At 35.7% G+C, this 13,840-nt stretch overlaps 1 protein-coding gene across 3 annotated transcripts; it reads right to left on the bottom strand.

Annotated features, from left to right (window-relative positions):
• Nucleotides 1–10,191: 10,191 nt before the first annotated feature.
• On the bottom strand, nucleotides 10,192–13,840 carry LOC113302355. 3 transcript variants are annotated; one of them, XM_026551268.1, is made up of 2 exons: nucleotides 11,318–13,840; nucleotides 10,192–11,104 (listed from the first exon to the last, which is right to left on the bottom strand). In XM_026551268.1, exon 1 carries the CDS (start codon nucleotides 13,815–13,817, stop codon nucleotides 12,999–13,001), a length of 819 nt encoding a protein of 272 aa, XP_026407053.1. In that variant the 5' UTR covers nucleotides 13,818–13,840; the 3' UTR covers nucleotides 10,192–11,104; nucleotides 11,318–12,998. The 3 variants fall into 3 exon arrangements, with proteins under 3 accessions (XP_026407053.1, XP_026407052.1, XP_026407051.1); XM_026551267.1 differs by having other exon boundaries at nucleotides 10,192–11,834; nucleotides 11,944–13,840; XM_026551266.1 differs by having other exon boundaries at nucleotides 10,192–12,053; nucleotides 12,447–13,840.

Raw genomic sequence — 13,840 nt, 5'->3', positions numbered from 1 at the left:
GTGCATACTATGGTTCCCGGACATGGATTACATATGTACAGGAGTGCACAACATGACATATACAATAATTGTTAAGTGTTCTAAACTCCAATTTCAATCATTGTAACTTTCTTAGGGATGACAATAGTAGTTTTCACATACTATTAGCATCGAAGCGATTTTCAAGTTATTGAAATGATCATAACGAAACATTCCAAGACAATACCAAATGATTGTATCACACAAACCATGTAAAATGTTACTCGGAAATTTTCACATGATATAAGATGAACTAGGTCGAAGCGAAAGCTTGCCAACACTTATTTCGAGAAATATGTAAGCAAGATAAACTCAGCTCGAAATCTCAAATGTGTATATAGAAAACCATATCGTAATACGACTTATGTCTCAATATAGGAGATAGAGTAGAAATAGACTTTCCAAGTAATAGATGAGTTTACGTCTCTACATACCTTTTATCGATGAAGTTCCATAAGCTCCCCTTAGCAGTTCTTCGTCTTCAAATGATGAACGCCGTGAAGTCTAAGCTCAACTATATAATCTATATCCTAGTCTGAGACATCTATAAATAGGATAGAAATCAAGACTTATAGTTTTGATCACTAACATTGACAAACATGATTGAGATAACAACGCATGCGAGTTCGACCGAGAAGTGCTCTAACAATCTCCCCTTTTGTCAATTTTAGTGACAAAACTATCAATACATATGGATTACAAAATAAGTAAAAATTTGTAGCTTCTCATCCAAATGCTTGATCTCCTTGGCATCTTCAACACGACTCGAATTCGTCACTTACAAGTACTCCATGATTCTAAACGTGTTCAACTCAGCATCATAGTTGTTGAAGATCCGTAGCGATAACAATGAGAAAACAAATGCTCTCAATCATTGTTATATACTGTCATAGTATTATTACACAGCATCAAAGTTCAATTGCATCACAACTTTGACAATAATACTATGGTGATATGTATCACTCCCCCTTAATCAATACTTCATCTCAACATGAAAACCACTCTCCCTTACATAATGATCCGTAAACTATATGTATTTGTAGTATGAAAGTACACGTTAATTCTCCCCCTTTTGTCAATATAAATTGGCAAAGGTACGAAAACTAGTGGGATCCTCACGAAATTTTCATAGAGATACTTCATGACCAATAGAGAATAACATACCAACTTATTTTGATGCAATCATAAAGCCAAAGCTAAATGCATTCATCAAGGAGTTTATAAAGATACAAGATAACCCTTATAATATTCCACAGCCGCACTCCCCACAAATATTTGGCAATTAAGCACAAGTTCAACTAAGAACTCTCCCCCATAATATGTCATTCCCGAAAGAACAACAAAGGCGACCTTTCTTTTACAAGAAAAGAAGGATTTATTTGGACATAACTAAATCACATGAAAACAAGAATTTGAATCCAAAAATCTCAATCGAATCAACCACAAAGATGATCAATTCAATTGGTCATGCTCGACATAAGAGAACTTACGGAGCAACACAATATGTGCACAAAAATGTAGATCGGAGATCGACCAATACTGCGAAATATACAAGAATTCATTCTATTTTTCATCAATATTTGCAAAATGACATATAATAGACATAATCCTTGTAAACAAAAGTGTATCCTTTTTTCCATCAAAATTTGCATACTGACATAAAAGGCTTTAACTTTTGTTTGTCAAAAGTTCATTCTATCTTTTATCAATATTTCATACCTACATAATAGAGATAACTTTTGAACAAGTATGGGACAGTCACAGGTTCACGGACGTAAACAACATATCCCATAATAATTTGCAATATATAAAATCATAAAGATTAACATTGCAAACATCATCTTCCAAGAAACTTAGAATTCAAATAAATAAATCTAAAAAACATGAAGATGAAAACGTTGGACATAGCTATGTGGACTTACAATAATGGCTATTCCAAACCCTATTTATTCTTCTAAAATCACCAAAAACAAATTCTCATAAGAAGATTTACTGGATATTGAGACCTCTGAAGAATTCTTTATCGTTCCCGGACTCTTTGTCGTCAACAGTCATAGGTACATAAGGTTCGTGAAGAAAGGAGTCAATTCCAACAAACCTTCTAGGTTGATGATGTCGAACCAGGGCCTTCTGAATTTCAAGAGTTCTCATAACAAAAGCCTTTATTTGATGAATCTCCTTCCTTGTTTCCTTCAACTCTTCAAGAACACCAGAAAACTTCTGAGAATTTGAAGGAACAACTCTTGGCTTCCTCACATTCCTTCTTTTTATTTTCAAAGTTGGAGGTAACGGAGATTTCTCTTTTCCCTTCATGATTGATGGCTTAACAATCATACTAACATCTTTTCCATCAGAACACATGATGCTTGGAGTATCCATACGTGTATGGGTTTGTGAGAGGAAATCACAATTTAAACTCAACAGGAAGTCTTAAGATGAAAAGATTTTCAGAGAAGGAAAAGGAATGTAGGGTTACGAAACCTTTAACCACACAGGTTCACGCACGCATAATCACAACCCTAAAGAGAGTAGAATTGTCAAGAATAACCCTTTTTTATTGATTAAACAGGGCAGTCCCTTCCAATATGAAAGAATTCCAATTTCACAAAACAAACGGGAAATCTAAGAAAACAAAAACATATTTTTCTTAAAGCCTGAGGTGTGCACAATCTTGTCTCTTTTAATCAGGCATATGAGACAAGATGCACAAAAACAACACAATTAAGTTGTGCTGCGGTGAACAACAATTTTTCCACCATAACCCTTTTGAAAGGAATTCATAGAACCTTGTCTATCAAAATGTTTAGACCATACTCTCGTTTCTAATGGTCTTGTCTTCTCTTTGGAAACTAACTTCTTTGAAGAGGATAAAATCTTACATACCTGAGTGGTTTTTTGAACAAGTTTAAGCTTGTTTGCTAGGCGATTTGCTCTTTGTTGAAGTTTATTGACATATCTCATCTTGTGTTTGTACTTGAAACACTTTGAAAGTTCATGACCTTTGAGTGAACAATAAGAGCATGTCAATGGATAAGATGATTCAGACGCCTGAGATGTGCAAGCTGCTAGGCACAGAGTGGAACCTGAAAAATCAGACAGAGAGTTTCCAATATAAAGTTTAATTTTCTCTTCCAGATTGCTTGTGTCTCCTTCTGAAATAATATCAAGATTGATGTATGTATTGCTACAATTATCAAAATCAATTCTTCACAAAGAAGCGCGACACTTGATTTTTCATCTTCATTGGAATCATCGTGATCAGACATTTCATCAAGAGTTGCAGAAAGACCTTTGTTCCCAGTATATTTCTACGGTTTGGACACTCATTTTCAAAATGACCAAAACCTTTACACTTAAAGCACTGTGGCATATCCTCGTCATCAGCCTCGTCAGCATCCCTGTTTTTAGGAGGAATGCGATTGTGAGGTTCAACTGATGACCTCGGTTTGTCTCTGGAAAACCGTTTACTTCTCTTCAATAAGAGATCTCTAAACTTTCTTGTGATCAAAGAGACCGATTTATCAATATCTTCATCTGATGAATCAGCCTAAGAAAGATCATCCTCAGAGACGTAAACACTTTTACTTTTGTCAAGTAATTTAGTGTTCTTTTGTGCTTTGAAAGAAACATCCTTTCCGATTTTGGATGTATGCTCATGATCAAAGATCTTTAGCTTTCCAACCAGCGTATTTCTGGAGAGAGCATCAAGGTTATTTCCTTCAACGATGGCATTCTTTTTAGAATGCTATCTAGATGGCAGCGATCTGGGGATTTTCATCACAATGTCCTTTTCAAGAATGGTCTTACCCAGTGCAAAGGATGCATTGACAATTTCAGACACTTTGTGATTAAACTCATCAAATGAATCTTCATCTGCCATACAAAGGTTTTCCCAATCAGAATTAAGATTTTGAAGCTTAGCTTCCTTTTCACTGGTATTCCCTTCAAATACGGTTTTTAAGATATCTCAAGCATCTTTAGACCAAGTGCACGTAGTCACATGGTGCTGAAGATCTGGGGTAATAGCATGTATGATGGCATTCAAACCTTCGGAATTTTGCTTTGCAGCAAGTATCTCGGCAGCGTCATATGCGCCAATGTTCTTTGGAACGGTTACATTTCATATTTGCCACAACGGGAGCATCATAGCCATTAACTACATAAACCCATGATTGAAAATCACGCGCTTGAAGAAAGGCACGCATAACAATTTTCCACCACGGGAGTATCATAGCCATTAACTACATAAACCCATGATTGAAAATCACGCGCTTGAAGAAAGGCACGCATAGCAATTTTCTACCACAAGTAATTTGAGCCATCGAAGACTGGTGGTACGTTTATAGAGATAGCACCTCTTTCCGTCTCAGATCGCTACAAACACAGACTTACGAGGTCTTTAATGTGTTTGCATGCTCTGATACCAATTGAAAAAGCAAACAACCACACCCAACAGTTCGTTTGGAAATCTGAGAGGACTTAGTACAATATACTTTCTAGAGAATCAACTAGACAGTCAGACTCAATCTAGAGTAAAGTATATCAAAGAGTTTAATATCTTTAACTATTAATTCAATCCGCAATCAGCAAATAGAAATCTGCGAGCCCGATTGAATATAAGAGGAGTAACTTGAACGGTACCAAAGACCAATGTTCAAGTGTCAATCAATTTAATTCAACAACCCAAGGTCGGATATTCTAATTGATTGAACTTAACGCACAACATGTGATATTTCAATTATATAACAAAATATAATGCGGAAAAGAAATAACACAGACACCAGAATTTTGTTAACGAGGAAAACCGCAAATGCAGAAAAACCCCGGCACCTAGTCGAGATTGAACACCACACTGTATTAAGCCGCTACAGACTCTATCCTACTACCAATTAACTTCGGACTGGACTGTAGTTGAACCCTAATCAATCTCACATTGATTCAAGGTACAGTTGCGTTCCTTATGTCTCTGATCCCAGCAGAATACTACGCACTTGATTCCCTTAGTTGATCTCACCCACAACCAAGAGTTGCTATGACCCAAAGTCGAAGACTTGATAAACAAATCGGTTTCACACGGAAAAGTCTATAGATTGAATAAATCTGTCTCCCACAGAAATACCCAAGAGTTTTTGTTTCGTCTTTTGATAAATCAAGGTGAACATGAACAAATTGATAAACCAGACTTATATTCCCGAAGAACAGTCTAGTATTATCAATCACCTCACAATTATCTTAATCGACTAGCGAAACAATATATTGTGGAAACACAAACGATGAGACGAAGATGTTTGTGATTATTTTTATCTTGCCTATCAGAGAAATTAATCTCGAGTCAATTATTTCAATTGAACTCAATACGATAGAATCAAGCAAGATCAGAACACGCAACTACAAAGAAAATAGTTGGGTCTGGCTTCAAAATCCCAATGAAGTATTTGAAGTCGTTAACCTACAGGGTCTTGATAGAAACCTAAGGTTAAAGGAGAATCGACTCTAGTTTATGCAACTAGTAACACACAGGATGTGTGGGGATCAGGTTTCCCAGTTACTAGAGTTCTCCTTTATATAGTTTTAAAATCAGGGTTTGCAATCCAAGTTACCTTGGTAACAAAGCATTCAATATTCATCGTTAGATGAAAAACCTGATTCAACCAAAATAATATCTTTCAACTGTTAGATCGAACTTAGCTTGTTACACACAAATGAAATGTACCCTCATTTAGGTTTAAGTAACCATACCCAAACGTGTACACCATGTTGGTTCACAGATAGTTAACCGAGGTTAGCCATATGATTACTCTCATATCAACCTTATTCATCTTAACCATAACTAGTTTAAATGACTCAAATGAAACTAGTTAAAGAGTTGTTCAATTGTTGTATTCTCATAGAATTATACAAGAACACAATTGAAGCAAATTCGGTTTGATTCACTTGAATCAATCATGAACATCATAGCCACGGTTTGCAAAGATTGCATTCCTTATTATATAAATGTTTATGTTTATGTTCATGTTCATAACCGATTTTAGAACTTTAACCTTCAAGTATGCAAACGGGTAAGCATACTTGAAATACCCATACTAAGATTGGGTTTCGCCAGTACGCAAACGGGTACGCGAACTTTCAATCCCAGCAGAAATTCTCGGACATAAACCTGTACACCAGTACGCAAACGGGTACTCATACTTAGGTTCACGGATTTCTCAAACCAACAGGTGTGCAAACGGGTGCGCCTACTATGGTTCCAGGACATGGATTACATATGTGCAAGAGTGCACAACATGACATATCCAATAATTGTTAAGTGTTCTAAACTCTTATTTCAATCATTGAAACTTTCTTACAGGATGACAATAGTCATTTTCACATACTATTAGCATCAAAGCGATTTTCAAGTTATTGAAATAATCATAACGAAAAATTCCAAGACAACATCAAATGATTGTATCACACAAACCATGTAAGATGTTACTCGGCAATTTTCACATGATATAAGATGAACTTGGTCGAAGCGAAAGCTTGCCAACACATATTTCGAGAAATATATAAGCGAGATAAACTTAGCTCGAAATCTCAAATGTGTATATAGAAAACCATATCATAATAAGACTTATGTCTCAATATAGGATATAGAGTAGAAATAGACTTTCCAAGTGAGAGATGAGTTTAAGTCTTCACATACCTTTTGTCGATGAAGTTCCACAAGCTCCCCTTAGTAGTTCTTCATCTTCAAATAATGAACGCCGTGAAGTCTAAGCTCAATTACACAATCTATGTCCTAGTCCGAGACATTTATAAATAGGCTAGAAATCAAGACTTATAGTTTTGATTACTAACATTTACAAACATGCTTGATATAGCAACGCATGCAAGTTCGACCGAGCAGTGCTCTAACAGCACCAGCTTCAATGATAGTAATCTAACTATTATTCTTCAGTGTCACATAGAACCAACTGCTCATATGATGGTCACAGTTGTTGATGAAGATATAACAGTTAGTACTGGCATTTGTTCAAAACTTAAATGGAGCATGCAAGGACATCAATTTAAGGAAGATTTGAGAGTTTTAGCATATGGAGGTTGTGATATAGTATTAGGTACATATTGGCTCGGAATATTAGGTGATGTGCTCTTTAACTTCTCTAAGTTGGGTGTCTGATTCAAGTACAAAGGCAAGAAAGTTACATTACATGGTACTAATCCTAAACCTTTTTTATTAATGATGAGTAGTGTGGCAGTCAAGAAATTTTCTCTTAGAGTTCTCATGACACTGTGGTCACCTATTTTCTATCTCTATCACTATTACACCACCTACCACTCCTGAAATACTTATTTCATTGTTACAAGAATTCAAAGACATTTTTCAAGAACCTACCCAGTTACCACCACAAAGTAGTTTAGTCCATATCATTCGATTGCAGCCTAACTATGCACATGTTAGTCAAATAGCATACAAATGCCCCTACATCCAGAATTGAGTAGTTGAGAAAATTGTCAGAGATATGCTTCATTCTGGGATAATTCATCCTAGCCATCGTCCTTTTGCATCTCCCATACTTTTGGTTAAAAAGAAGGATAACTCTTGGATATTATGTGTTGATTATAGGAAGCTTAAGAGTATTACTATCAAAGAAGAGTTTTCTATACCTATAATATATGAGTTATTGGATGAGCTGAAGGGGTCTAAGGTATTTTCCAAAATTGATTTGAGAGCTGGTTATCATCAAATCGGAGTGCATGACTCAGACATTCACAAGACAACTTTTAGAACTCATCAAGGCCACTATGAATTCAAGGTTATGACATTTGGACTTACAAATGCTCCTTCTACATTTCAAGCATTAATGAATGAGGTTTTTCAATCAGTTTAGAGAAAGTTTATTCTGGTATGCTTTGATGATATATTAATTTAGAACTCCAATATGGCTAAGCATTTAGAGCATCAAACATTTGAAGCTTCATTACTTAGAAAACATAAACTTTTTGATAAGTTGTCTAAATGTTGTTTTGGCCAATCATTATTAGAATATATGCGTCATATCATTACAGCTGAAAAGTGTTTGTACTGATCCTAACAAGGTTGCATTAATGCAAAATTGGCCACAACCTACTACTATCAAAGAGCTGTGAGGCTTCCTTAGACTTACTGGATATTACATAAAATTTGTTCACATGTATGACTTTATTAATAAACCTCTCACTGACCTCCTCAAAAAACTCTTTTCAATGGAGTCCAGCTGGAACAACTGCTTTTGAGCACTTAAGAAGGCTATGATCAACACGCGCATATTAGCTCTACCTGATTTCACAAAATCATTTGTGTTTAAAAGTGATGCTAGTGACATGTGCAATAGTGCAGTACTACTTCAAAAAGGCAAACCACTTGCTTACTTCAACAAACTATTGGGTCCAAGATCGAGAGCATTATCTACTTATGAAAAAAGAATTTGTAGTCATTGTCATGGCTTTGTAAAGATGGATGTACCACTTGTGGGGAACTAAGTTCACAATTCAGACTGAGCACCAGAGCATAAAATACTTTCTTGAACAAAAGACCACTACTGCCTTACAACAAAAATGGTTGGTGAAACTTTATGATTTGATTATGATACACAATATAAAAAGGGAGCTGCAAATCAATTGTTAGTATTTTAAGAAATTTAACTGAATATAACGTTAAATTTTTCAAGACGTCAAATACGTCGTAAATCATCTTCAGACAGCTGAATTTTTTTATTGAGAATTTATTTTGATAATCTAATATTCACATAGTTGTGAAATCCAAACTCCTAGAGTTTTCCTATTTTATTTTTATTTGATTCATTAGCTTATATTTTTTACAATCTATTTTTCTTATTTTTTTTATCTTCTTATTTCATTGTAAATTAAAGATAATTGTTATCTTTTTATGTAATTAAAAGACAGTATGCAAGCACGGTTCGATATTGTCTTATCGACAACAGCGATCTTGCGATCTATAATAAAATATCACACCACATAGGCAAACCACCATATGTTTCTGTAAACTGAAGGTAGAAGGCAATGTCAATTCAGGGAACAAAAGGAAAAAACAAATAACTTTTTTTTGTAGGTCCTACTTCCAAGTAGGAATAGAGGACTTGTAAAGTGAAAACCTTGGGCATCGTGAACTTTTATCCACTAAGACCATTTGAAAGTTTCGAAGAAGAAACTTTTACCTTATACGATGTCTTTTTAATGTGACCTATTTGGATTGTAGATGAAGTAGCAAGTTGGTGAGGGTAAAGATAATGTAGTGAACTGGGATTGTAAATCTTAGAGTTGTGCTCGAAAATTTACCAGTGAACACATTAAGTGTACATGGTTGTGTTAAGGGAACTTGAATTTTGATTTTTGAAGGCTCCAAGAGTCATTATCTGATTGTTCTGTATTCGAGTTTTTTTCTATGGAAATTTGTTTTTTTTTGTCAGTATCGAAATGTCTGTGAAAGTCAAAATTTACAATTATGAATATGATTACCACTACTATGTCAGTAGGGGAAGAAATTCAGATCTATTTACTGACCTCTACAAAAATATTATTAGAGAGTATAAGCTAATAATTTGTTAGATTTTTGGGACAAATGCACCACTGACATAGAGTAAGCTAATAACAATTTTTGTCTTTGTATCACTAAAATAACATCTATTTAACCTTAGAGTAAGCTAGTAACAATTTTTGTCTTTGTTTAACATAGAAAAGTACATTAACGGAAGTGAATAACTAGAAAACAACCAAGGAGTATAGAAGATATGGTAGATAGCACGAGCCACATAGATATCATCATACACCAACCAACAAGTAAGCATGATCATCACAGTATGGGTGTATAAAGAGTCACAATACCACATCCCAAAAAGTATTTGGACAATGTCAATCAGGGGAAAACTCGTGAATGTAGAACCCGTTACAAAAAAAAGACATGAGAGATATTTGATTAAGCCTTAACCTTTTATGTGCCAGCTCCAGTACTGGCAATCCCCTAATAAACACCTTTTCAAATAACGTCGTGGAGTAATCGAATAGTAGATAAGCAAAAGATGCAAACGCTTGGAATGTTTCCCTTCTAGTGATGTATACATTAGGGTCACACATCTATGAAAAATTAAAGTTTTTAGCTATCAATAAATCGAAGACCGCAAAAATCAATGGAAAGGCAACAACACCGACAATATAAGCGTGTAAATCTACAAAATGGTTTACCTTTTTCTTTTCTTTTGCTCGGTAAAGAAAGAAAATTATAGAGAGGAAAAAGAATACAAGAACAAAAACCCCCCAAGGTCATAGACCCAGCAAACCCAAAACAGAAGGGCTTGCAATCCCAAAGAAAGAAAGGAAAATTAAACTACTGAGTTATAAGAGAAATTTTTTTGCCAGTTTGAGAATATAGTAGAAGTGTCAACTCCATGGAAACAGAACTTTCCTTTAGTCCAATGAAGAGCATCAATCTTAATATCTCTGATCACATCTTGCTCCATAAGAGTTTATTAGAAAAAGCCAAAGCATTTCTTGCCTTCCAAATATTCCATATAATAGCCCCGGGAAGCCTTCTCCACAGATGCTTGCCTCTGTCAAAGAGATGCAAACTTTTCCAACTGCTAAACAACCCTTGAACTGTGTCAGGAAGATTGATAAGACTGTTAACACAATTCAAGAAATAATCCCAAATTTTGCGGACCACCGGACAGTGAATAAAGATATGGTCTGCCGATTCCACAAAACTGTTACACAACTTGCACAGACTAGATTGATCAGTTGCACAGTTTCGTTTATTTTCCATAGTTGGAAGACGACCAAGGCATGCCTGCCAAATGAAGAAACTGACTTTCTGGGGCCAACTATTGAACCAAACTTTTTCTTTTGGAAAACAAGCCAAACTGTCAGCACTAATAGTCTTCTCATAGGCAGCTTTGATTGAGAATGAACCCTTTTTATCTCCCAGCCAAGTAAGTTGGTCTTCCGCAGTAGGATCCAAAGTGATAGCCTCTAACATAGGAATTAACCTAGTTAACTCTTCAATTTCAGAATCATAAAGTCTTCTTCTGTGTATAATACCCAAATTCCACTGAAAGCCATCAAGAGAAGATTGAGAAGCATGAAGTATAGAAGTTTGCTCGTTAGACGTGAGATGGTAAAGTCTAGGAAATTATTCAGCTAGTGATCCATTTATGTGCCATCTATCTTCCCATAATCTAATCTTGTCTCCTTTTCCAATTTTAAATTGACACAAATTAAAGAAATCCGAAGAAGTAGAATAAATGTTTCTCCAAAGACTTACCCCATGCACAGCTTTAGGTTCTTTGGTCCTCCACCCAAGATCAAAATTCCATATTTATCTCTTACAACTCTGGCCCATAAAGCATCATGTTCTCTTCCCAGTCTCCACCACCATTTTTGAAGAAGAGATCTGTTCATAGCCTTAAGATTTCTAATTCCCATACCTCAAATTTTTAGGAGTTTGCAGACATTCTTCCAACTAACCCAATGAAATTTCTTAAGTTCCAAGGATTCATCCCAGAGGAAATTCCTAATAATTTTCTCAATGGATTTAATCACATGAGCCGGCGCCATAAATAAAGAGAAATAGTAAATGGGCAGACTTTGTAAGACACTTCTAATCAAGGTTAACTTACCCCCTTTTGTGAGAGACTTTCTTTTACAAGTAGCAAGCCTGGTTTTACAAATTTCTAGAATTTTATCCCATTTAGAAGCAGAATTAGATTTGTCTCCCAGAGGCATGCCCAAGTAACTTGTAGGAAAACTGCTACAAGAACAACTTAAGATCTCTGCAAGGTCTTCAAGATTTTGAACGTCACCAACACCAAATAAACTACTCTTGGAAAAGTTAGTCTTGAGACCAGAAGCACATTCAAACCAAAGAAGGAGGTATTTAAGATTCCTTACTTGATCAACTGCAGGGTCCATGAACACTAATGTATCGTCAGCAAACTGCAGGTGACTAACTTTGACAGCAGCAGTAGAATCGGAAGATAAGAATCCACCCAAAAGACCAGCTGCTTCAGCCTTATCAAAAAGCATTGTTAGAACTTCTGAAACAAGGAGAAACAAAAAAGGAGATAGCGGGTCTCCTTGACGTAAACCCTTCTCAGAAATAAATTTACCATATGCAGTACCATTGATAAGAATAGAGAAAGGGACTTTAGATATACACCCAAGGATCCAAGTTTGCCAAACTTGACCAAAACCCATTTTCTGAAGAACCTCCAACAGAAACGGCCATTTGACATGGTCAAAAGCTTTTCCAGATCAATTTTACATACAACTCCTGGTTTTCCAATCTTTATCCTAGAGTCTAAACATTCATTAGCTACTAGGATGTTGTCAAGGATTTGTCTACCTTTAATAAAAGCAGACTGATGATTAGAAATGAGTTTCGGAAGCATTACCTTCAATCTTTCGGCAAGGACCCTGGAGATGGCCTTATAGACGGTATTATTAAGACTTATAGGTCTCAAGTCCTTGATTTCCTCCACCTGCTGCTTCTTTGGGATAAGAGCTAAGAAGGTAGATTTTAATCTCCAATCTATAAACCCTGAACACTCAAAAACCTTAGCAACCTTCATGATGTCTTGTTTCATAAAAAAAGCCCAACATTTGAGAATGATATGAAGATTAAATCCATCTGGCCCTGGTGCTCTTTTCTGACCCAAAAGCTTCAAAGCAGCCAACACTTCTTCTTCTAAAACTGGTCTCTCCAACCAGGCAGCATCTTCAGCTGTAATGGATTTGAAATTCAACTCCGCAAGAGAAAATTGAGCTTCATCTAAGGACTTAAATCTCTCTGAAAAGTGTTCCAAAAAATTTTCTTTGATAACCATCTTATCATCAACAACAACATCATTAATTTTTAGGCTAGAAAAGGTATTTCTCCTCCTTCGAATTTTTGCGATTCTATGGAAAAATTTTGTATTTCTGTCACCCTCTTCATTCCATTGTATTCAAGATTTGTCCCTCCAGAACATCTCTTTCATATCAGCCAACCTCTCACTTTCTAGCATAAGGTTGTCGTGAATTGCCAATTGAGAATCTGTGATGTCTTCCTCATCAATTATTTGATCCAACCAACTAATTTCCAAATAATTCTTTTCACATTTTCTATCAATTCTACCGAAACTTCTCTTATTCCAGTCTTTAATCAGACCTTTAAGGGCTTGTAACTTCTTAGCGAGAACAAAACCAGCTGGACCCGAGAAAGAATTAGCAAGAGAATCCCACCATTGTTGCATAAGATCCATGAAACCTGGTTCCAAAATCCACATGGACTCAAATCTCCAAGGAGGTGGTCCCCAATCCTCCAAATCACAAGAAATCCATATGGGTTTGTGATCCGAAAATGGTCTTCCAAGAGCCTTAACAATAATATAATAAAAGTGATCATCCCATTCGGCATTCACCACAAATCTGTCAATTTTGCTCCGGGGAGTGTTAGAGCCTTTTTTAATCCAAGTGTATTTAGCACCTGCAATTGGGAGATCTATAAGCTCATTCTCTTCATAAAAAGTACCAAAATCTTTCATCCCACTAGTAATACGAGTGCAACCCTTCCTTTCTGACATAATTCTAACTTCATTAAAATCGCCACCGATACACCAGGGAAGACACCAAATAGTTTGCATCAGAGAGAGTTCATCCCACAATCTTTTCCTTTCCTCAACTTCACAAGGACCATATACACCCGAAAAAATCCAATTGAAGTTATCAATAGAGTTCTTAAAATTTATGTTGATACTGAAAGTACCAATAATGTGATTCAACATTTCTAATTTATTAGGATTCCAAA

Source organism: Papaver somniferum, chromosome 8 (genome assembly GCF_003573695.1).
Source record: "Papaver somniferum cultivar HN1 chromosome 8, ASM357369v1, whole genome shotgun sequence".
Lineage (NCBI taxonomy): Eukaryota > Viridiplantae > Streptophyta > Magnoliopsida > Ranunculales > Papaveraceae > Papaver > Papaver somniferum.
The sequence above is the reverse complement of the archived record's forward strand: the minus strand, read 5'-3'. Positions and strand labels throughout refer to the sequence as shown.